The 27,297-nt window shown below is 34.4% G+C and overlaps 1 protein-coding gene across 3 annotated transcripts in view; it reads right to left on the bottom strand.

Moving 5' to 3' along the window:
• Positions 1-27,297, bottom strand: part of LOC118201099 (receptor-type guanylate cyclase Gyc76C-like) — a 1,003,202-nt gene that overhangs the window by 320,084 nt on the left and 655,821 nt on the right. For all 3 annotated transcript variants that reach the window (XM_085815395.1, XM_085815398.1, XM_085815396.1), the window contains one exon: positions 6,505-6,609. In XM_085815395.1, the coding sequence (XP_085671521.1) occupies positions 6,505-6,609 (105 nt within the window). The remainder of the gene's footprint in view (positions 1-6,504; positions 6,610-27,297) is intronic.

The raw sequence follows: 27,297 nt of genomic DNA, 5'->3' as shown, positions 1-27,297 counted from the left end.
TGTATAACTATATATATTCTTTGAATGACCCATTTGCTACTCATCGTATATGTCGCGTTTTTACTGTTCATCATAAAGTCGCCAAAAGTAGCCAAATCCCGTGTGCACCGGATACAAGGATTAAACCCTTCATTTTGGAAATTCTTCAGAAAAAGTGTGTGGAACTAACTTCCAATGCAGTGCTTCCAAAATTTGTTTTTATTACATATATATAATTAATCAGTAAAAGTAAATTATAATTTAGGCAATATTTACAAACTTCTTTTATTATTATATAGATATGTATGTCTGTAAAAATATACATATGCATATATATATATATATATATATATATATAATCAAGCGATAATAATTAAATCAAAATTAGATCATAAAATGTGAACGGCCTCCTAACAGAAAATATAAATATCAAAATCAAAACACACACATTTCAAAGGTGAAATAAAGCAGGTCGATAAAACTAACAAAACTGATACAAAATATAAAAACATTTTGAAAACTCTTCAGTCCTTTTTCGAGGTCTCTGAAGAATTCTCAACAGAGCCACATTTCTGAGTTATACATAGATGTTTCTGAATAATATCTAGACGAAAATGCAATTTCGTAACTTTTGTTTATATATATGAGTATGATTTTGAAATTTTTTCACTACATATTACGGCCTGTAGGGGTCGAACGGATTTAAGACATAGATTATTTTGATTCTCTGAGATTATTTTGTGTATTAAAATTTGGTTTGTATCTTTGCTGGTTCAGAAACAGGCAGATATATTTACCTATTTCGTTGCACCAACCCCCTGATGAATATACACCAAAAGATGTAAATTTCTCTTTTCCTTTCCATTCTTCGTTTTAGCATGTTTCGCGCCTATTGTGCAGTTTGTTACTGTACTTCTCGGTTTTTTCATATGGTTTGTTCCGATTTCAATACGGAATGAATTATATATATGTTTTAAAATTCATTCATATATATACATAATTACAATTAAAGGAAAATACTCCTATTTTAATTCTTAGATTTGAAAGTAAAATTAAGAAAGCCATTAAAGTAACAGAATTTCAATTTGAAGTCAAAATAAATTATTATTAAAGTATTAAATAGTAAAAAAGGAAATCGGCACGGAATTTGCTTTATAAGCAATGGCTGATAGTAGTGGATATGCATAAAACTGTGACGCAAAAACTGCTAATAATAAATATAGCCATATAAGAAAAATTACCTAAAAATGAACAATTGAAATTATAATGAAAGAATACCGACTCTTCGGGAGGAATTAACGTCACTCCTTTCAACCGTTCAGACCATTCTTGTTATACATATGCAAATCGAAATTACAAATGAAATTAAACGTAAATATTTAATTCCCTAAATTTAGCAAACTCATAATTCTTAACTCATAATTTTCATAACTCATAATAAGAATTCTCCTACTCGATGTAAATTAATTTAAAATTATTTGGAATGAAAAACGTTATTTAAATACTAAAAAAACTGCTAGAACAAAATTTAAGAATAGAATCAATCGTATCAGCAAAACATGTGAAAATGACATATTATAATACAAATCTAAAAAAGGAGTGCACGTAATATTAAAAAATATTCAAGTAAATGAAATGTCATAATTAAAAAATGAGTTAGGTCAGAATAATTTTAAAAGCCAAAACCTTTGTACATCGTATATTTCTGTAAACTAAATCACTGCAGCCTTGGCTCAGGATTCTTAATAGTCCTTCCTTACATTTATTTATGTTGTTATATATATATATATAAATATATATATACCCGAGAAAAAATATTTTCTTGAGTAGGAGGCTTTTGTAGTAGCAAATCATGTTTTCAGATAAAATGGTTTATCAGCATTTAATGTCAATCTTGTCTCTGACAGTGAAATGCGGATTTTGCTTATACTTTGGCCAGCGATACAATGTTTTGGGAATCGGTGTCATGCCATCACTTAGAGCTATGACAGTTTATCCCCGATTCCGATGCAATGGTAGTTTTGTTTTGTCGCGACATCTGATTGTTCACAGGGATAAATCTGTTATACCTTGTCAGAAAAATACTTGCCACCACGGCATTAAAGAATCTGAGGCGCAAAATAAACTGACGATGATGTAGTGAGAAAACATAAAAAAGGACAGCTGTGAAAAATGGAACAAGTTATTCCTTATTTTATATTTATATATTTGTATGAATAGGTACGGCTATTTTTGAAAATATTTCTTTTTAAGATATCCAAAATGTGTATTGGATTTTCTCGTGAATCGGAAAAGCAAACGTTTCGTATATTAACAGGTAAATGTTGTTTAAAGCCATGTATGAAAAAAAAAAAGTATTATACAATTCTAGAAACCAAGTATTCCTGGCCTTGAATAGAAAAAATAGAACTAAAATCTAAAAGTATAGTAACTTCAGGAAAATCATTTTTTATAATTTAAAAATTTTATTTCCTAGTTCTGATACTATGCACTAAACGTAGGATCGATATGAAGATAAATGCAATATCTATTTGGACAGCGGTTTATATTGCGTTTCTGCTACCAAAGTAGAACTTTCCCACAAATCTGAGCTGATCTTTTATTTAAGAGAAGGCAATACTGAAAATTTTTTAACTGATGTCTTAACAAGTATTATTTGAAGTAACATATATACTTAATATAGTACAGGCACTATAAAATATACACAGTGCATCTTCAAAATTTTCGGACTAATCTTCTTTTAACAATCTTTCGAAACTAGTTATCATTATAACAACTCAATTTCCTTTTTCAAAAATGCCATCTGCAAACAGACAGAATTTTTTACGCTATTAAGTGTTCGCTTTGAGACAATGAAAATATGCTGCCATGTAAAGTTATGCAAGGAATGCCGATAACAAAGTGGGAATTAATTCCGATTTTTTTTTCCAATAAACTGTGATTGAACACGAAACTTTACTTATTATCTTAAAAACATCAAAACATCAACTGTTTAGGCTGAAGAAGGTTCACAAGAGCCAGAGAAACTTCGATTTCGAAAACGATGTTTTGTGGCTTTTTTTATTATTATTATTAACAGTATTTCACGAGGAACTTGTTCATCAGGGATAAATGGTGAGTTCCATATTTTATAAAGATGTAATTTACTAACATCCGAAAACAGCTCAGTACATTATGCCTAAAAATGTGCAATCAAATAACTTGTTTCTGCTGCGTCACACAGTTCTATTCTCGGAAAGTAATTTCTAGCAGCTCAAAGTGACACGATTCGGAACCCCTCTTTTCACTAGATTTGATACCTGCAGACAACTTTCATTTTCCTACAGTGAACAGTACAAGATTTAGAAAACTATAACCAGAGATGTAAATTTTATTATTGTACAAAAGAATCAAACAGCTGTCTAAAGGGGCAAACAAGGCGTGCATATCGAAGGATAAAAAGTGAGAAGTATTTTATTCACCTTTAGGTTTTGTATGAAAAGAAACCTGAAACTATGTACTGTGTCAGTGAATAATATAAATATCAAATGACTTTCTCAAAAATTTGAAAATTTAAAATTAATTTATTACTTAAGTTATGCAGTGTTAAGGAAATTAAATTAGATACATCATCTTCAGTTTCCAAATGTTACTTAGGCTTTGTTGTTGACATGACCAAATCGATATCTAAATTTTGAATAACTCTTTTCTGATGAGTATTAAAATACACTCTGACACATAACACACAGCTTTAGCTGATCATAAAATGGGAAGAAGGACGGGGAGGACGATGTTTATCAAGAATACAGGCCGATCCAATCGAAACTTTGTATAGGACGGACGGCAAACGAAAACTGAGAATCACGGCGAATATCTAAATGACAATATATCACAGAACATGAAAAACATCCAAGGACGATGTGCAAAGACGCATAGTCCAACTGCATATGTGCATAACTTGGAACAGGAAAAAAAAATGAATGTTACAGTGCAGCAGTTATACAAATACTGCACTATTAACGTAGAAATCGCCGTTCTTTACTATTCATTCACATGCGGAGATTCATGGAAAGATAAGGATCTTCATATGCTTTCGCCACAAGTTGCAACATCAAAAGCCGACGCTAAACAGTCGATCCGTTAACAAGCGTGAGACGATATGCTCGTTATTACAGAAGTAATAAATTCTTTATTATTATCTCCATTTGCCATTATAAAGGTAATAACTTCAGAATATATCAGCGACAGCAGGCAGCAGCTATATTTCAGGAGGGTTACCGAAGAATGATTCAGTAACTTCTCTGTATAGTCTTTACCCATAAGTAATCAAATGATGTAAATATAAAATATAAAATAATTAAGTTGGCGTAATTAATTCAGGCTGCTAAATGTACCACGAACTGAACAGTCAGTAAGAAAGGACTCTCAAAAACCTGTGGCTAGAATGAACTAACAAGGAAAACAATTAACCAAGTAATTTACTTTTAAAACCAACTGGCTACTTTATAATTTTTCTTAATACTAATTTAAATTACCGATACTTTTCCGAATCTTAGTAATGCTCACTAATCGCCTAACTCATTATTGTTTCGGATTGTTAATTTATGCTATTAAATTCTTCGTAAAAGTTAGTATTTATGCTTGCTAAGCTTGCTGCAGATTATTGATACGTTATGCTTGAGTAAAGCAGACATTTATAGCCTAGAATATGAAAATCCAATTTAAGCAACCGAACACCAGTCTTCATAGACGTATGACTACATCTATAAGTATATAGGGAGATCTGAGCCCAGCTGTTTCCCCTTTCCCTATCGGTCTAATGAATAATTCTACTTAACTACTGGTAATTGCACTTCTTTGTTTTGCAGGTGCGAACTGACTGGCTGTATGGTTATGTGTTCGCAGTTCTAATGCGTAACATGAATGCGAGCTAGTTTCTTTTGGAAAATGCTTTTCGAAGCATTTTTTTCCCTTAGGCGGATAGACCTAGTACGTTTCACCAACGTCTAAAAAGTTCCAAATCTGGCTGTTGGCAAATGAATTGGGAAAAGGGAAATTAACTGTATTAAAAGAAGTTATGCTTTCGCCCTCTGCTTAGCAAAAAACTTCAAATATGTTGATAAGATCGCTTAAAATCAGTTAATAAAATCAGAGACCTATCATATTCTTAAAAAGAGTTTAATTTATGTCTGATCTTATCAATGTATGGCACTGTTCAGATGGAAATGTATTACATTCAGTTAGTTATACCACGATTCCCAATGGTGTGAACGATCAGCACAAAAATATTTGAGGACGAACTATCCAATTTACATATCACGTCTTTATTGTGAAACACGACACGCCATCTCCTGAAACAGCCAAACAGCTAACATCTTCTTTTACATATTCTCAGCAGCATTATTATGCCATTTTCTGAGATTTTCTGTAGTACCAATTTTATCGGGATATCTTTTTCAGGATTATGAATGATAAAATATTGCCCAGCTCCTACAGAATCTTCAGAGGCTGGTTAGGAAATCTAGTAATATATACACCAGAAAACTCATTACATATATAAAATATGTTCCCCGCAGGAAATCGTTTATATCACATTTATTAGCCATAAAGGAATGTTTTGACTTCTTATATTTTAGAACAATGTTTTATTTGCATAAATGACTCCAATAACTTATTTGGACTCTATTTCTTATTTATGCGTACTGAACATATAACATTTCATCTTCTTGGATGATACCACCTTGGATATCATAGTATAATTTTGATTTAAACGTATGAGTTATAACATTATAAAATGCTCGTCAGTCTAAATGTATAAAAAAGCAATATCATGAATATATACACTTTTTAAAATTTTATTCTATAAGGTATTTTTCTCGGTTTCTTAGTATGTCTTCGTGGTGTACTGGTCAGCACAGTCGGCGCGTATTCGAGAGCTCCAAGGTTCGAAGCGAAGGCATTGCTCCAAGGGCGAAGGCATTGCTCATTTTTCACAGCTCCTGTTTCATAATAACCTAATATCCCTACAGTGGTGCCCGAACTTAAAAAAAAAGGTGGGGATGACGCCTTCTTAGCATGCCTTCGTGCTGCAATGGTCAGCACACTCGGCACGTATTCGAGAGGTCCGAGGTTCGTGTCCCGGAAAAGGCATTGCTTATTTTTAACATCTCCTGCTTCAAAATAACCTAATGTCTCGACAATTCTAAACCAAAAGTTTACCTTTCAATAAATAAGTAAATGATCGGATTTAACATAAATATTTCCCCCTTTTTTAACTCATTACATACAAATGTAACCTTTTAATGATACATAACAGCAGTTTTATTGACTTTCTGCACTTGATTTCTATATGCAAATATATACAAGTACATATATATCCTAAAATATTCATGGAAAGACATCATTTTAAATCTGATTCCAGTGCACGTTCTTATCACAAGAATTTTGCAATATATATAAGTGTGGGAGAAGTTTCTTAAATTGCTGAATTCTTTGAAAATATGGAATGAAGCGACTGCTATTTACACAAAAACGTAATTCGCTTACTTGAAGACTTCCTTTTGAGCAGTATTCTGTGACGATATGTATACAGTTCGGATTGACACAAGCTCCAATGAATTGATTGATGTTGTCATGATGCATTTCTCTCATCTGGAAATAAAAAAAAAGTGCATATAAGCATTTTATGAAATGCAGAATTCCTGTGTTTCCTTATTTAGTATTTTAACTGAAAACGTTCTTATCAATTTCATAATAGAGCACATTTAATTTACAGTAAATAATGATCTGCAACAGCTATACGGTATATCCGCATATTATATCCTTTAAATCCGTTCTCTGTTAGCCGCCCATTTAATCTTGTTCCATTTCTTAATTAATAATTTTGCTCTATTTAGTAATTTCTTCTGGACTTGTCGAATTATAAAAACAGAGACTATTTCCTTTTTCAAGTTAACGTTATTTTACCCAAAAAATCGGAAATATACTCGTTCCTATATAAAATGACGTTATATATAACTTCAATAAAAGTATGGGGATGTCTCATCAAAGTTAATATTTTTAACTTTAATTTTAAAAAATTGATTGAACTTTTTTATAGATTTTTAAACACAAATTTCTTTAAATTAAATCTATAAATGTTTATTTACTTAAAAGAACTCAAATCTGTACATAACGAATAAATGTACTATTATAGTGTTATTTCGACACTATAAGAAAATTTATTAAAACTTTTTCTACATAAGTAATTTATAGTTTTAAAGATAATAACTGAATAAGTAATTTAATATTATTACAAAGTAATTTACTAAGTCACTAATATAAAGAAGATTTTCATCTATGAACAATATTTAGACTCCAGAAAGGGGAAAATTCCAGGTGTCAACGGTAAAGAAATTTTAAAAGTGAAACTGTATTCCAAATATTCATCTAGTAAATTTTATGATCATATAAATTCCAATGAAGAGTTGCTATGTAAAATATAAAAAATATGCAAAGGTGAAACAGAAACAAAAATTCCAGCTATGTACGTCATCTAGAGGAGACGTGCTAGAAAAACATGCGTTCTACTATTTTTCAGTATCTTGAGTATTTTATTGTTTTTAAAGTATGATTTCCTTTTGTTCCTTCACAGAAACTTTTATCCTTCACACAGGCTGTTGGATTTTAAATCCTTGTTAAGTATTTTTTTTTAAATGTCTTGGGCATCGGCATCTGCAGAAAATTTTTAAGAGTGGGGAGATTGGAGATAATTAATCACACCAATGAATTGTAATTCAATTTTTCAGTTTGCCGAAAAATACATTACAGAATATGGTATTGTATCACTACAAAAACACATGTTTTATATATATAAAATAAGAAACTAAATCACTAATAAATTATTAACTTAATTAGCAATAGCCCTTTAAATTTTTTCTTTAGATTTAATTATTTAACATCCTAAAATCCGACATCTGCAGTGTACTCCGCAATGTCGAATATTCTTGCCCAATCCCAGTTGACATTCCAGACAAGGAGTTTGGCCATCCCTATAAATGGCCCGACTGGCGCTTACCACGTGGTCCCTTTTTTCTCTTTCAGCTCCTGCTTCACTAACCTGTATAGCAGTCGCTTGTTGACTTTCCATTGTTTATAAATGTGATACGCTGTATAGCTAATGCAAAGTGCTTATTGTATTCATAATGTTCTTCCAGCTCAGCAGATAGCAGGTATTTCTAAGAAATAATTTTTCAGAAATAAATTTATGCCTTAGTAAAATTGTTTTGTAATTCATCAAAAGTGCAGTCATCTACAACGCAGTATAGCTATAACGAGTAATCACCCATCATCACTTGGTTAATTGCCAATTAATTGCTTGGTTAATTGCTAATTAACCAATCACTCGGTTAAATGCCGCTTTCTCCATAGAAAATGTTTCTTTATTTCCCCAGCCTAAATCATTACACATATATAACGTGTAACAGCACAAAAGCATACCTTTATTCGATATCAGCAGGGTTATACGCGACAGAACCCTTTCGAGAACGCCTGTCGTCCTATACTATTGCTCTGAGAATGTCGCAACCCTACTCAGTGAAGATTATTTTGTTAAAAGATTCTCTAAGAATAGAATAGCGTACATATTGTTGCGCTTCTGTACGGGTTCGCGGATTTGGAGTGATTGACTACAACATTTGCTGAAGAATGTAAACACAATTCATTAGCCTACATTATTCAGGATAGTTCCAAAATTACGTTTATATTCGTCGAAAACTAAGACAAGGACGCTGAAACAATCAACGACACAACCTTCAGGCTATCAGGCTATAACGGTGGAGACAACTTCACAGCAAAGCAAGAGAGTACAGCTCTCGACTCGTTTCGTCGTTCTCGGAAAACTCTCCACGCTACAACTCGCGATGCACTCGACGATAGCCTCACCGATGCACACTCTTGATGCACCAACTCGACAATAGATAACGATAAAAATCGATTACATTATGAGACACTCGATATACTAAGAGATACTGACTGCCTGGTACTCCGCGTAAGCAGGTTTATACAGCTTTTGGGCTGCTTTCGCGATGTTATGTAGAGAATTTGTCTGATAGCGTTATAAAAACTAGGTGAATGATTTTCTGATTTATGGAAATCTTAATTTTATTTGATTCTGATTTATTTACTCTAATGCTTTAATTTTGGGGAAAAACAGATGCTTCTGGGAATATTATTTAGTTTAAAAGAATATTATTTATTTTCCTTTATTTGCAAATCTTGTACAAGCTTTGATTCATTGTGAAAAGAAGCAGGGAAAGGGAGGCAATTTTTTGCTAAGTCATGATTCCGCGCGCTTTGTCCTTTAGAATGTTCTAGAAGGAAATTCATTGTGTAGTTGACCTTAAGAGAGGAAGTACGTGACAGAAAGGTCAAAGGTTGCTACTTGACTTTCGATGTAAGTCATTCAGGTTTTTGGCGATTGAGGGTCCGGCTGTTGGCAGAAGGGCTGTTGAAGAAGGGCGCGCATGCGCGATCACCCTTATTTCCGCATTCAGGGGTTGAAAACGCAAATTTTGCCAAAATTAAGGGGGCGATAATTGAAGCCATAGTGGGAGCCCGCGTTTGTGAAGGAGACGAAGGAAATTCGAGTTGGAATCACTTACTGACTTGCTTGCTGATCTTACTTTAGGACGTTACTTTTGAAAACTGGCTTGAAAGCGATAGACAAGATGCAATTTACGAAGAGAGAAGTTTTCCGGCGGGGAGCGGCAAATATGCTCCCCGGCCGCATTTTGGTTAAGAGGCGAGACTTACTGATTGGCTGGCTGAACTTACTTTGGACGTTACTCTTGAAGCTTGCTCTTGGGATGAGCAAGAACAGGCGAGCGGTAATTGCCTAGGAAAACGTTTCTGGCCGGGAGCTGCAAACATGCTCCCTTGCCGCGTTCTGGTAAAAAGGCGAAATTGAACCGGGCGAGTGACTTAAGACTTTCAAGACCAGGCGGATAGCCGTGCTGGGCAGCAGTGCTCCTGTTTCTGTTTTACAGAGGTAAAATAACTTCGTCATTATGAAAACCAGTTACCTGCGTGTTGACTTAAGACTTTCAAGATCAAGCGGATAGCCGCGCTGGGCAGCAGTGCACCTGTTTCCTGTTTTCCAGAATTAAAGTAGCTTCGTCGTTATGGAAACCAGTTACCTGCGTGTGTGTTTCGCCAATAGTGCCAGGACAGGACGATGTCTTCTGAAACTTCCATTTGTGACCGTAAAAATGAGCCCCGCCGACGTCAACGCTTATTAGGATACGAGTCCTCCACTTCAAGAGCAGATAAGTCAATTTTTTTTGTGTTTGAACTTCAAGTAAGGTCTACGATTTTCCTTGGAATGTAAATAACAACGTTGAATCTTAATTTGATTCACAGGCTTTCAATTGTTTCCCTTTCCCCTTCTAAATTACCAAGACAAACCTTAAGGTTTTTATATGAATTTAAATGTAAAAAAAAAGTAAATGACAAATTGAAGAATTCCCCTTAGACTCTCTGATGAGGATAAGATTTTATTTTTTTTTGATGAAATTGAATAAACTGATATTTAATCTGGAAACCTATTACAGTATGTTTTCTTTATATATTTAATACGTTTTTCCTATATATCTTGTATATGTTTTCTTATGTTACGATCCTCTCACGGCGCGGTCCCGGGATGCATTTTTCACAACGCAAATGCTTTACCGTTTTAACTATACGATCACTAAAAAGTTTGGTAATTAGCAAATTCTTAAGAGTTTAGTTTCCTCCCTAAGAGGAAGTAGAAACCTCTCACGGTAAGTAGTTTCTTATTTAACAATGGTGCCGTGAAGTAAGCTTCATAACATTATTTCCCGGCGTGAAGTAAGCTTCATAACAGCGATTATTCTGGGCCAAATTGGAAAAAAATTCATTCCAGAATGTTCCCCATCCATCTATGGCATACCGCCAATTTTGTCACCAAGTATGGCAACCCTGTCTTCTCTTGCCATTTTCTGGAACCCTAAACCCGCCTTGCGGGGAAACTACCTTATCGCAGCTGGACATTTCGTAACAATGTATTAAGTTTGGAGCGTAGACATTAAGAGCTAAAATTAAGATATAACTACAGTCCAACAGCGAAACAAATTATTGCTCAGAAAACTTACTGGCCAATAAAAACCTTCCCTGCTAACTCGTAAACGCAAGTGTTGAGACAAAACCTATCTCAGTTAGAAAAATTTCGAAAAAGAAAGTGAATTCATATCCATTGTTTCTACCTAACAGGTTACCTCAGTAAAAAAAAATCAGGTGGTATAAATAAAAAATACACTAGTGTCCCATTCTCATTTGCTTTTCATGGGGGGAGTCTTAGCTTTGGAAGTAATTTTATCCGACACTTTATACACTTTGATATAAAATACAATAAGCTTTAGCATTTAATAGCTATCAAAATACGCTAAAATAAATATTTATACTCAGATATATGCGTTTTAGAGCGATAGAAAAGTTAAAGAAGAACTACAGAAAACATAAAACGAAAAAAACAAATCATACAGATGTATTAATTCATAGAAAATTACTAACTATTTTCAATCTATTTAACTAAAAGATAAGCTGTTCGAAATATATTGCTTTTGTTTCGTTTCTAACAAGTCAATGTTGTATGATTACATGATTAAACGTCAGATAAATATTTACACTTTGCATGTATTAACATTTCACAAGTGCACGTGTGTGATAAAACGTTTAAATTTAGGTTTATCAAAATCCCATTAAGTTAATTACTAATTTGCTAGTTCATTTCATGTATATTCTGAGCAGTTAAAGACAGACAGATAGTTTCAAAAAAAAGCACGACTCTAACACTAATACTCTTCTCGATGCAACCTGAGTTCAAGCTAATGGTCATTATTCATATTCACTCACGCATAACTATTAGTAACAGGTGATTATTTACTATGCAAACGCCATTAAGAACTCTATACCATTTAAAAATATTCCTCTTTTAGAAAAACCATAAAAATATTTCAGAAAACAACCGATCCATACCAAGCATGCCCCCACCTGTTTGCTTGGCAATTCTCCATGCTAAGTCAGTTTAATTCACAACATACAGTAACTTCTTAGTAAATACAAAGAATTTAGAAGAAAGATTTCCTGTAGGTTAGAAACGACATTCTTTCAAAGCAGTTTGAGGAGAAAAAACGTCTTGTGGGCACAGTAGAAGTGCGACGTTTTGTCACATATTTTGGCAGCAAAGAACGATTTCTGTGCAGAAGAGTTGTCAAGAGAGACACAGACATATGACAGATTTCCCCACAGTTCAGGTACCTTCCTACTCACACTATTTTCCATTAGAAGTATCCGATAACCTTTCTTCTTTATTGCGTGAACACTTAGACAAATTCATAGTGCAGTCTGAATTTTCAGTTCTTGGAACTTTCGCCCTCCTTAAAACGCTGGCCTAGCCCTTCGTTTGCCCATGCAGCCATCTTTGTATGCTTGAATATCGGGGGTGTTCCAGTGAAAATTTTCTCCAGTTTTACAGAACATTTTACACAGAGGAATTGTGCCTCCAACTAGTTTCTTTATTGCATCGTCACCGGACTCGCAGCCTATGAGTGACATCCTTGAATCGACAACTCACGGAAAGGTTGGATTCAGTAACAGGCGATACGTTACCAGTATGTCTCGCTAGGTGCGAACGATGGCCGAAGTATGGCATCTCCAGCAGCTGGCGGGAAATTTAAACTTTCCGACATTTTTCGAAGAAAGCATTATGTATGAAAAACTTAAGTCCTTCTTTATGTGTTTTTGTGTAGGTCGCTTCTGCGACGCTCTTCATTCAGCCTTCATAACAGCGCAAGTAATGATTTTTCTGTGCCAAAAGTAGTTGCGTTGGATAGCCCTCACTTCAAGGAGCACGCAGATATAAAATTTATATCTATGCGAGCAGTGGTTAATTAATTACGGACTTATTACAATTTAAACTTAGCGTTTAACACGGCTAGCCCTACGAACGATACTACAAGTGTGTGCCCACCAGCCGCCATCCTCCGACGCCCTTAGTGTTTTATATCGTTGGAAAGTGAATTTCATCAGGAGAAATTAGAAGTCAGTTTCGACATGATCGGATAATTATAAGCTGAGTATTGATTTTTCAAATTAATACTACGTGAAACTTTGACCTCTGACCTTCGGCTCCTTCAACGGACGCGAGGATCGCAGCAATCCCCCGCAGTGCTCGATCCCCCTTTCAACAACAATAGGTGATAAAGATGAAGTGAATCTTTGTTTCACCAGTAATTACGTCGGTTCTAATCAAGCTGCACTTCTGGTTCCAGCGCAATTGTCTTAGTTAACAAGTGAGCGATCCAAGTTTCAAAATTTGAAAGAAATCAGTTCACTAGAACAGAAGATATTTTTTGGGCCTGTGAATACTTCACTTCGTATGCCAGTCATGCAGTGATGATTGGATTAATTTCGTTCCAGTAATTAGTGCTCCTAATCATCACAGTGTTCAAGTGCAGTGTTTGTGTTGTGTCTGTGTAAGTGCTATTTCCGATCTTTAGTGCCAATTGGCTTACCGCGGTTGCTTACAGATGGAGCAGAGAAGGTTAGCAACCAAAGTAGGATTGCCTGTTTTTAATTAAAACAATTAATTTAATTAACAATCGCATTAATTACTGGTTGGACTCGGCTAATTTTAGTCATTAACTTCATATTATAAAAATAGGCTTGGGAATAACACCGGATACTGTATAATTACCAAACTATGTCAATTTGTGTCATTTTGTGCTATCTAATAATATCTATTACTGCTATGCTAATTTAATTACAGTTTCTAACGCTACAATTCTGCTCTGATCGTGTGCATTTAATTTGTACTCTGCACACAGGGCTCCAGCTCCCATTACAAATCTGTTTTGTTTACCGCAGTTCAAACTGACTCATTAATTATATTAATTGCCAATATAATTCTCTTGTATCTGTATTTGATAATATTGTTTTACGGAATGTATAAACAGTAGCATTTCCCATCAGAGCATTATAATTTATTTTCCCTGTACTTTATTCTAAATTTTTATGTGTGATAATATGCTTATCTTTTGATTATTCTATTTTATTAATTAACATTAATTAATTTGTTGATCATTACATATTTCTTTGAATAAGTGCATTGGCGTTACTTAAAGTGCAAGTGTGTGTGAATAACGAGCAGAGTTAGTGTCACAGTCAAATCTTAGTACAGTGAAAGTGAATAAGTGGTTATTAAGTGCTTACAGTGATACGTGTGCAAAGCAATTAGTACACAAAAAGTGCATTACTGATTAGTGCTGATTTGCACAAGTGCATTTACGATTAGTGAGTGAATTTACGAGCAGAGTTAGTGTCACAATGATACTTTTACTACAGTGAAGTGTATAAGTGATCTTTAAGTGTAACAGTGATACCTGTGAAGAGACTCCTGTGTGTTTCCATGTGATTTTACTCTTTGCGTCAAATTCAGTGCGCCATCTCAAGTCCACAATTGTTTCTCGCATTGTATAGTGCAAGTGATTGCTACTACGACACGGCCATCAACCTCAGTGGCTGAGTACGACAATTCTAACTGCGACTCTGATCCGGCAATTCTTGCTGGCTCAGAATTAGACTATCACACAAAAATCAAAAAGCTCTGCGAAGGTCTTAGAAAAACAGTCTTCATATAAAGAGGTGGCAGGAACCTTCTTCCTTCAGACGTAAAGGTATCTCTCCTGGATTTGAGAGACGCAGTGCACACTTTGGCACTCGAAGGCCCAAATTACATACCAAAACCAGAAGCAGCAGACGCCTCTACCAGCACTCCCTCCATAGGTCTGTTGCGGTTCAGTGCACAGCACAGCTCCCAACGAAGGCACCAACGACTCATCAGCGCTTAGCGATACCGACAGAGTCAAAACATACGCGTAAGCAACCAGACCGAAGCCAAAACTTACGGTTTTAATTTAACCCTCTGAGAGCACTGCACAGGCTAATGAGGACCTAAAAGCTGTCCTTAACGAAAATTTCCCTATTCCGAAGCTTGGAGTTCAAATCTCCTCCATTAGAAATTTACAGAAAGGAGGACTAGCTGTAGACTGTGCTTCCAAAGAGGACGTGACCAAGCTCACTAGTACTTTACAAAGCACACAGCGACAAGAAATAGTCAAGATCAAGCAACCACTGACTAGACCACCACGAGTGGCTATCCACAACGTATCTCCTGACGTCCAACCAGAAGAGATAGAAAATGCATTCGCCTCATAACTCCACCTCACCAAAACAACAGCCAAAGTCATGTACCGACTCAAGGACAGAGGAAACACCGTCAAATGGGTACTTGAATGCCAACCAGGGGCATTTAGAAGCCTCCTCCAGTCATCCAAACTCTTCATTGGGTGGAGAGGACAAAGGATTGCTGAGCATTTCGACCCAAAAAGATGTTTCCGATGCCAGGAGTTTGGCCATCTGCAGCAAGCATGCACCAATAGAATCTACTGTGCCTTCTGCTCTGGAAGTCACAGTGTTAAGGACTGTCACGCCAGAAGGCCAACGTGCATCAACTGTTCAGACGCCAACTATAAAACGCGGAGCACAATGCCATGCAGCCATCCGGCCTATGATATCAACTGCCCAACTTATGGACGATACATCGAGCGCGTCAGAGGGAGCACATTCTATGAATAATGAACAAGAGCCGAACAGCACAACAGCACAAGCGACACTCAGGCCAGCCCAAGAAACTTCAAGAAGCTAATTCTAATCAAACACAGATAAAGTCCACACAAATTAACTTACAACGGGCTGTAGACGCGTCCACGCAGGTAATCCAGCATGCTATTCAATATAACTTAGATTTCTTGATAATACAAAAACTCATTGTCGCGAGGACCAAGTGGCAAGCCTACCACTGGCATGGAAAAATTTTCAGAAGAAAGCCAATGCAGAACAAGCACTATGGGCAGCCATTGTCTGCTGCAACCCATCCTGGTCTCCATATGTTGTAACCATAGAAAGAGACTTCGTTACTATTCTAGTCATCTTTGAAAAGCAGCAATACCTCCTAACCTCCGTCTACTTCCGCCCAAGGAAGGTCTTACGGATGTTACTTGCAACTTTATACGAGTGAAACAGAAAAGCTCAACAGTACCTCACGTCGTTGGAGGAGATTTCAATGCACATAATACTGTATGGAGCTACCAAGACACAACACCTAAAGGGCGAGACATGGAAAGACTTTATGGCCTGTCACGATCTACATTTGCATAATAGTCAAGGGGCACAACCTACCTATGACAACACCTATCATGAAGGATGGCCTGATCTTACTCTCTCAACTGCTAATTTCGTCAACAACTTTAGCTCATGGGATGTCCTATATGATGAGAGTAACTCAGATCATCGATACATCCACTTCACACTAACACTTGAAGCCAGCATTAATATCCTCCAGAGATTCAAACTACTGGGCGGAAAGATACGACGACTGAAGAATGCGTTTCAGGAGCTGCTCATCAGAGAAGACAAACTAGAAGAGCTTACCACTCCCCAAGAACTGGATGATTACACAGACCACATTCTGTCATTACTTAGACAAATATGTCAGCAGATCCTCCCTACAAGGACCGCCAAAAACTCCAAGGCATATCCTGGTGGACGGGAAGACTGAGAGAGATGAAACAGAGGTACAGAGCTCTGCGCCTCCGCCACAGATTTGCCATCAACGAAATTGTAGCTCCCGACATCCTTACGGCCTTTTAGCAAGAAAGGGCCGCCTACAAGAAAGCAATTCTTGAAGCTAAAATTAACAGCTGGAGATCTTTCTGCACCAATTTTTCTGCACCAGAATTTCTTCACCATTTCTGCACACCATTGGAAAGGGCACCTCAATCCAAATAATAGCGTTTTACAAACAGAAGTAGTTTCCATAACAGCTGCCCTTGAATACGTGGCGCTCAACAACATCACACATGTGCAGCTTTATACAGACAGTATGTCGACACTGCTTGCTCTTGACAAACATAGTCACACCTTCCCTCTGATCATACGACTGCAGCTGATCCTAAAAGATAATCGGCACGCACATGTTGACCTAGTATGGATTAAAGCCCATGCAGGTAACATGGGTAATGAGACAGCGGATGAATTCGTTAAGGAGGCTGCTTCGAACCAAAATGCCAGACCGATATCAGTATCAGCACCACCATTCCTCAAAAGTCCATTGCGAAATTCCGCTATCCAGTGGTGGCAAAGAGAACGGGATCAGAACGACACGGGAAGGAGAGCGCATAGCTTCTTGCCAAAAGTAACTTCGGAGCGCCTTATGGCAATTGCTCCCCTTACCAACTTCATTACTGGTCTTGGTCCCTTTCCGGATTACTTATACCGCCGCACCATCTCAAGCACGGATAGCTGTGTTTGCGGGGATGAGGGGTCACCGGACCATTATATCTTCCAGTGTCCACACACGGAATAGTTCCACTTCCCGATACCAGCCAATTTCTCAGCATTTCACAAGTTCCTAGCCAAAAACAAAGCGGCCATAAATAAAATCTGCAAAGTAATAACCACCATTGCACATATGGCCAGGACCTCTATCAACCAGAGTAATAGGGCTTATATGCATTACTTGCACTGACATATGCACTCTGAACATACCCTGCACTTTTAGTATTGCAACAAATGCTCTACCATCTAATCTCTGACTGCATAGGGAGCAATGCTACGTTTTGTAATAGTAACTGCAATTGTAACTATACTTATAATCTAACTGTAAGGCAACCAACTGTAATGTAATGAAACTGCACCAACTGTACTACTTGTAATGGAATGTACCACTCGTACTGTAATGTAACTGTACAGTAATATAATTGTAATGTAATTGCACTCCATCCACTGCTTAGTCTACAACATGCGCCTGTATAATCTGTATTATATCACCTCAGCATGTGTCATCCATACTCCAACATGTGCAAATTTCATTTAACTGTAACATACAACAGTGATATTTAATTATACCATATAACAATATTTTGTCCTTGTACCATGCCTTATGCTACGATACAAGTTGCGTTCTTGTACCAGGCCATATGTACAATTCACAATGCACACTCTAGTATGCACGATATATGTGTTTTTATTCAACCTTGTTTATTTCAGTTAACATCATTTAATCTTCAAAGCATTATTGTCATGAAATGAATCTGTAATATAAGTACCATTCCCTATGTTCCTTTGTTTTATACTCCATGCTTATCTGTACCGTAATTGTAAACATATTTAATGATACCGTGCCCTATGTAAGTTTAATTGAAGTAATATTGCACCATACTGCATACATCATCATCATCACCATCATCAACTGTAATATAATGCAACTTGTAAATCGTAATTGTATTTGTAATTATTTTCTAATGTAATTTACCAGCATGAATTATTTATAAAGTTAATGCAACTGTCTTGAGTTGTTTTGTAGCGTATTTACACTCGCATCTGTAGCGTCACTATGCTCAAATGTACCATGCCCTTTGCCCATTGGTACTATGCCATATGTTAAGTCGCATATCTAGTATTACTATACCATGCCCTAAGCACTTAGTATCAAAATATGCACTCAGCACGTGCAATACGTGTAACATTTTATATGTACATTGCCAAATCCAGTATGTAACATTCACTTGTAAGTATCATTGTCCTGAAATTATAACTATAATTTAACTATACCAATGTATCATCTATATAGTAAGCAGAATGTTATGAATACTAATGAACAAAATCGTCATGAAATTGTCAAGAAATAATGTCACAGTCGTCATATATATATATAATTACCATGAATTGTATCAACTGTAGGAAGCCTTATGCGTCATTATGATGTAACTGACATTGCAACGTAATTGTACCCTGCCCTATGCTAAGTCGTAACCGCCCTAAGCGCTCTGTACTATAAAATGCATTAACACACACAATATGCGTAACTCTGTTCATACCTCTCATGAAATGTAGTAACAAAGAAGTTGTAACAGTTCTTCCAGTATGTACCCCTCATTATGTATCATCACAATAGTAAGTGTAATGGTCATGATAGCTAACAATATACATTCTGTACTATATTATGCATCCTCTATTTCCTGTATTTCGTGTCTGTATATACTGTTTATACCCGTATATTAAGTTTATGTCTGTATTTTATGCTTATATCCGTTCACGAGCAGCCATTCATTGACCTATGTCAGATATTTATGATGTCATTACTACCTATGTCAGCCATCTCATTGCTCTGCAGCAAGACAGTTGCATTCTGCGCATCTGCTTGCTCTTAATATGTGCTAAATGCTATGTGTTTTTAAGTGATTTATGTCATGTGATCCTAAGTGTTATATGCTCGTATTTATTACGTGTTTTATGTTATATGTTTATGTGTTTAATTTTCTTCTTTTGTTATAAACCTATTAAGTGTTTTTTTTTTCTTTTTTTCTTTTTAAACCATGCCTGTATCAACAAGTTAATGCAAATGTACCTGAACTGCCAGATTTTCAACAGTTGCCCCTGTATGGCTATGTATTCACACTTTTAATTCTTAAATAAACTCCTGGGGAGGACGCGGGACATATGCCTGTTAACCTCTGTTAAACTTCAGGCGTCCCCGTCACCTGTCACCTGTATAATAAACTTTCCCACTTTCTTGAATTACTCTTTTTCTCTACATTAAAGACTATACTTTAAAGCCAAAATTTTCGATGGTTATTCAAAGGTGAAATGAATCATAAAACATAATAAATTCAAGAATAAGGAGATTTATTACGGACAGAATTTAAATAACTTGACATTTAAAATTTACTTTGAATATAAATAATAGCTAAAATTATTTATTCAAAAGAAATTTTTATTTTTGAGAAACAGCTAGAACGCAGCAGCTTTCAAATTCTTATAATTTTACTTTTTTTAAATTTCATAAAATAAAATTTTATTTTCGGAGTGAAGTTTCCTTTAAAACATATAGTTCAATTATCTAGTACAAATTTCCTTCAAAGCTTTATTAAATTACAATAAAGCTATATTCATTATTAAGCATCTGTCAGTATTAAAATATCTTTCATTCTTCTTCTAATATATTATGCTCTTAAATCAAAACGCAATAACACTGTTATAATAGGGAAATACGGTAGACTCTGATTAACCAGGTTAATCTGGGTCTATGATTAATCCAAAATCACGTTTAATCCAAATGCAGTTAAAATAAAATACAAGAAAGAGAAATAACACATATCATAATTAACAGGAAAATACTACAAAAGGTACTTACAAATTTTTAGAAGGGTTTCGATTAAAAAAAAAGCAAATGTTTTGGAATAAAGATTTCTGGCAACAGATTATTATTTGAAATGATGAATATGGTCTGCTAAATTTAAATTCATTCTTCTTTCAAAATGTCGCATGTAAACAAACTGCTGATTGAAGGAAACATTTTTGCTCTTTTCGTAGAGAAATATTCCTATTCCAAAATTCAAAAAAATGCCATGCATAGTATGCATCCATGTATGTGAAATGCATGGTATTAAAATTTCTGAGTGCAAAATAAGACTGTCTATCATTCCTTCTACATGAGAAAAGACCCTCAAACGAATACCCTAAAAAAGTATATAGGAATACATTTGTACATTACATTGAAATGAAGTTTTCAACATATTTCTGCAAAGTTCCCTGACGTTACGCCCTATGGACTATTGTACCTTTGGTGTAATATCAGATACTGAATGAAAATAATTTTAATAACATGCATTCAGAGTACACGTTTTAGTACATATTTTAGTACACGTTTTGAGAACAAATTACTGAATTGGATTATTTAATTGCTATTAATGAAATAAAATACAATTAAAATGTTTTAATAAAAAAATCTGAAAATTTTCAGATTCTAAATTACGTCCGAAGGGGCGTTTTTTAAATATTTTTTCTGTTACCTTTATTCATTAAATATCATAAAAATCATAAAATTCAGTTCAACAGCAATATCGCAAAACAGTTTTAAAATGAGCATGTCTTTAGAATTTCCGATACAGAGACTCGCGCGTTGGAGATAAAAAGTCTCCCTCCCGTAGAGTGCTGCCATTGCTCGCTTTTAAACCGTTGAGTGTGTTAATCAAAAATTCGTTAAATGTTTCAAAAAATGAAAACGATAATAAAACAAATTCCAAATTTCAAATTTGTGCTTTCCCACGCCCATATTCGTAGGAGGATTACGTCATTCAAATTCGATGGCTCTATCTAAGTAGATTTTTAATTATTTAATTTCTTCAAATATAATGCAGGACTATAACATTTGGTGGCAACAATTTGAAAAATGAAGCGGGCATTTATAGTGAACCAACGTAAAATCGCAAAACGAAAACAATAGTTCTTCAGAGACAAAGCCCCTTTGGACTAATAACATTTTATTGAAACGGATATTATATTTAAACCACTGAAAAGAGAATAATAGTTTATCATAGAGTTTAATGGAAACGATAAAATATATATATAAATTCCATCTACAATTTTATATCGCAAATAATACGTGGGGTGCCTAAATAACGAAATCTATTAATTTAATTTCATAGTCAAATGTTTAAGAAATTATGTTTCTTAATTTATCACGAGCACCCCACTATTTTCATTATTTCTATGAACACATATAATTTTGAAACAATCCTTGTAAATGTTCTTCGAAAAGATCCTTCTAAATCCAATCCTTCGAAAAGACTAAAATAATGCACTAGTGTCTTTTATTTTACAAATATTATATCTAATGGTTTCATTGCCATTCTGCAAGTACGTTTCTTCTAAAAGATTAAAATATTAACTATAAAAATATTTAAATATTTAATAGACCTTTTTGAATACTGATTATATTTTTTATTCTAACGGTTGCTTTTCCATTGGGCAAAGTTGAAATTTCTAGCAGAAAAAAATATGAACAAAAAATAATATTAAAATTTGTAACAGGCCATTCTGAATACTGATTATATTTTCTATTCTCTCAGCTTGTCGGGCTCTTTTGATCTCACGATCTCATTCGTCTTTTATGCTGTTTATTATCCTATGAGAAAGCAAGTGAAATATAACATCACAGACAATTTTTAACAATTCTTACAGAATAGTTTAAAACAAAAAAGCTTATTTTCAAGTAAGAAGTTTTTGGAATTGCAATTTGAAATTTTAGATAAGTTAGGGGATTACTTTAAATCTTTGATAGATACGTTAGGGAATTTTATCCCTTTATACAGTTATTTTTAATAATGTCGTTTTTCAGGCTAAAGCGTTGCTAGCTTGAATTCATGCTCATCGTGTTTGCAGATAAATGTGATATGTAAAACAGATTTACAATTTTATAATATTTTTCAATTATGTGTACAAGATATATACGCGAGTTCAAGTTATGCAGATAAGGTATAAGGTATTTCTTCCGCCTTCTTAGAGTGCCTTCGTTGTGTAGTGATCTGCATGCTGGGCGCGTGTTCCAGAGTTCCGTGGTTCAATTTCCGGCGAAGGCGTTGCATATTATTTTCTCCCTTGCTTCCGAAATAAACCTAATGACTCTACAAAGGCATCACTCATACTGCTTTATCTTAGGTAGCAGAAGAACCTTTTATGGTTTTTCACGGTTCAATGTTTTAAATAACTTTATAATTTCTCTTTAAATGCAAAAACCAAAGCAAATGGTCGTTTAATTATGCAGAGGTTAGATTCGCCAGGTACCGCATAATTAAAAATAGTTGCATATTTCAAATCAGCGTAGGAACTTCTATTAATAACTTGCTATTGATTAATATTGTTGCGTTCTAAGGGTTCGCTGTTTTAGAGTGACTGATGACAGCACTTGAGGAAGAATCCAAACACAATTTCTTCGTCGCACAGGATCGCTGATAAGACGCGTTAGAGTATCCGAATCTTTCTGATTTAGAATAAATTCTGTGCCTGTACAACTTGCACTCTGAGACAAACAGTTTATCGTAAAGTGTATCGCGAGTGTATAGTGTATATGTCGAGTTCAGTAGCAGTGTCTTGAGTTCGGAGATTAGCCCGAGAAGAATCGAGCGAGTCGAAAGCTGTACTCTAGTGCTCTGCTGTGAAGCTGTCTTCACCGTTATAGCCTGAAGGATGTGTTGCTGATTGTTTCAGCTTATTTTAGTTTTTCGACGACTGTAAACGTGTCTTTGGGAGTTTCCTGTGTAACACTGGCCAATAAATTGTGTTTGATTCTTCATCAAATGTTATCTTCAATCGCTTCAAATCCACAAACCCGAAGAACGCAACAATATCCTACGGTCCATACGTTTTGCCTGCTATATGTACAAATATTGTAGCCATAAAATAAATACTTTAAAAGTACAAAAATTTCACCAATATGGTTTTTAGGGGATCATTCAGCAATAAAACCGTTTGCTGGCTTGATTCGGCAACACGATGTGACTTTACAGAACTTCTGAAAACGACTTTTTCTCACATTTTCGAAATCCAATTCAATGCTCTAGTTCGGATTTCCTAATAGGATTATTTTTAAATGTATTTCGCGGAGAAAGAAGCAAGAATATTGTTTAAATCAAAAAGTATTCTGAAAATGATAATGGGAATTTAAAAAAACAGTAAAAAGCCTAAATTCATGTATTTATTCGACGTTTGCGAAAAATTTGATTTTTCAAGATTCTAAGATTCGCGAAGGTAATCGAGAAATCTTTTACCAATAAAGTTACCACCTTAGCCATAAAAAATGAACCAACCATTCGTTTCAATGCAGATTTTAACAAAAATATAAACATTACCGTGATAAGATGGGTGAAGTATTAAAGTTATGATATTTAATACTTTTGAAATCTAGATATCAAAAGTATACGTTTAATAATTTAATAATGATAATATATTAAGAATAGTGTAATAATAATAATAATAATTTAATGCTCTGTTGCGTATTTCCTCCAAGCTCTTTCAACTTCAGATTGAAAAATCATCCAGTTTTCAGAAACAACATAAAATATTATCACAGATAGAGAAATATAACGTGTAAATTAAAATTAGCATTATTGAAGATATTAGCTTTAACTCATTTCTTTACAATATAGATTACAGTAATGTTTTTTCTCAGTTCTTATGCCATTTTTAATATGCTACGTTTTTTATTTAAGCCTTCTCTTCAGAAATGGTATATTTATCATAATTCTCCCCATTCGATTTTTCAGAAATAAAATTTATGAAGTAAGGCGAAATATACATGAGTAAATATGTATTCTTTTTATATGGTAAAAATATTCTGAAATAAAAACGAATTTGAAAACAATTTCGGTGATCGCAAAGAGAATTCTATTCTACTGAGAGCACGATGCCCAGAAACAAAGAATCGATATATCCATTTAAAGAGAGTGCAGAGTATTCTGCTATTCTGCGTTATTGTCTTTGGTAAAACTGTCTGCAGGAGTTGTCCCCATGGGAAACTGTTGCGTAGTCGATAGATGCCTTCAAGAAAAACATGAAGCTCAGTCAGTTTCCCGTAGGAAAGAAGAGAAAGGATTGTCTTGTACACAGCATGAAACATGCATTGGCTGAATGCGTACCGTTCACGTTTTCTTGGTAAGAGAACAGATGCATCACATCTTAATTAAATTCACAATTTTCCTAATTATTTCGATAAAACACATGAATGCAATATTCCAATAAATAAAATTCACTACATATAATGCTTGCAATACGAGAATGTAATTATAGCCTGGAGTCATTTTTTTTTCTTCTTTATACTACCAGATTCTAGTGCAATATGCTTTTTTCAAGCACAAAGCTAAAACTGTCATATTCTTATACAAAATGTTACACATATCATTCAAATTACTTCCTTTCTACAGATGTTGGCAGATGTATGATCTTAATTTTTTTCAAAGAAGATTACTCTTTGCTTATAATGGATTATTGAAATAATTACCAATAAAATAATATTGTCCGGCAGAGCTGCATATTATTGCAGAGTTACAAGCAAAATGCTTCCGAGCTTGCTGCTATGCAAGCACTCATTATAACTGTGAACGTGCTAGAAATGAGAAGAGATGTGCTATTGTTATTTGTTCGATTTATTCTCTCTTAATCAGAAATCTATATATTATATTTTCCTAAGACTCATGTTGAGAGTTTTCAGTTATAGCTTTATCAAATAAATCATTATGCGATTAATTTTATGTCAATGCTACTGTCAAGAAATAATTCTACAGTTTTTTTTTTTAATTCTTACAAGATTTCTGATATAGATATTATAACTGTAAGAATGCTGTATTTTCAAAGAATTTAAAGGAAATCGAATTTACTTTTGACGATATAAAACGAATCGACGCTTTAAAAGCAATACTGCTACTGTGATAATTATTCCCAAGTTTGATTATAGGTAGATTTTGAATTAAACGTCATCCTGTCCTTTTTGGCTCATCTGACAATTTTCGCTTAAGTCAGAAAATTACTAAAATTTAAAGGCATATGCATGGTTTAATATCAGAGTTTAATCTTAACTATGGTCTGCTGAGGAGCCCGCCGCATCGACATTGTTTCAGTAATAACAAATTCCATTTAAACCCATACAGGCCAATGGTTACATAGTAACTGCGCTGTTCGCAAGTAATTTAAAATTTCGGATGTAATGAGTGCAGAACCACAAGGTTTGAGTTCGTTTTGTGAAGATTTGAACTTCACCGACAGGGCAGACAACATCGCCTTTGTATTAACTTTAGACGACAAGTCATAGTTATAGGTTGTATAGCATGTTTTAGTTAGGACTTTATACATTTTATACTGGATATTAATTTAATCGGGGGCTTTATACATTTTATACTGGATATTAATTTAATCGGGGCTGGTCTTTAGATTTTAAATAGTTATTAAGCGAATATACTCGCCAACAGATTAAAACAGCTATGCGTGTTCGTTAGAATTAGTATTCATTTTAAGTTGACTTCATACCAGAGAAAGGCCCACCAGCAGGCGAGCGTTAAAGTCATTGACTAGTGATGCTTCTAACCTGGGTTCGAGTCGCAGTTAACTTCCACCCTGGCAGACGCCCCTCGTTTGCTTTGCCATAATAAAATAAAACAAACCAAACCGCACCACAGAAGTACTTTATTTTTTTATTGATAATTCTACCAGTGTAGTTATGTGAATTTAAATGACTAAAAAAATAAAAATAAATATGCTCTCGAAAATTGTTGTTGGCCATTCTTTTCATTTTTCATGAAATATTGAAATATAACGCATGCATATTTATGAATGATTCATAATAAATCATCATAATGCTTACATTAAAAAAAGAAATGGAGCTGCAATAATCAATTAAATTGTCAAGCTGTGGGAGAAAAACGAAGGATCCTTTTGTCTTCGAAAGATGATCTCCTGAAACGCTTCTGTATTTTGTACATCAATAATTCATGCAAACTAAACTAAATTACCAATAATACCATCCTAGAGATTGTATTTTCCTTGAAAAATGGCTGTATTACTAGTAATTTATAAATTGCATAGCATTGCAGAACTTATAATTTGAAATATGATAACGTTTTCAAAGGATTTTAATTGTAAATCCCGCGTACCTAGATCATAGTGAGCTAACTGACACTGAACATGAGAAAGTATAAATTTAGAAAAGCAAATTTGGTTTCTCTATACTAAAGTATGTAATATATAGTATTAGAAAAATTTTTAAATTAGTTACATAAATACTATACACGTTTCTGATTGGCATGTCAGATTACAGTTCAACGAAACTTCAAGGAGCCGTGTTCTTCGTATCGATGCCTTAAAATATGAATGAATACGCACAAATATTTACAAATAGACTGATGGACTTATAAAACATTCAAAGGCGTGTTCACATTTATTAAGAAATGTGAATAGCAATTTTAATTTTAAAAAAGCATCGGATATTAATTACAATTATCAGTAGGCACAGTTATTAAATACCCTTTCGCATTTTTCAGATTTACTATACGATATTAATAACGCACAGTAAATTACTTCGGTTAAAGCTTATTTGGATAAATTGTTATCAAAATCTGAGTATGAATTATAATGTTACGAATTTTGTTTATACATGTAAACAATTTTAGTGAAACAGTACTATCTTTTGCACAATGTAATATAAAATTATTGAAAAAGGGAAGCTCTCCCTGCAAAAAGAAAGTTTACAGAAGCAAGTTTATTTTATTTAACTTTAAGGTGCTTTAAGCGTATATGTCTTCCAGTAATTTCGAGAAATGATAGGTGTTAAAGATTTCTCGGACGCCGTGGAAAACTATATACCGTATTTACGCGAATCTAATGCGCATCGTT

Source organism: Stegodyphus dumicola, chromosome 4 (assembly GCF_044657685.1).
Source record: "Stegodyphus dumicola isolate Sdum_Otavi_A_Nest chromosome 4, ASM4465768v1".
NCBI classification, from domain to species: Eukaryota; Metazoa; Arthropoda; class Arachnida; order Araneae; family Eresidae; genus Stegodyphus; species Stegodyphus dumicola.
Note: the sequence above shows the minus strand (reverse complement) of the source record. Positions and strands in the feature narration are given on the sequence as shown.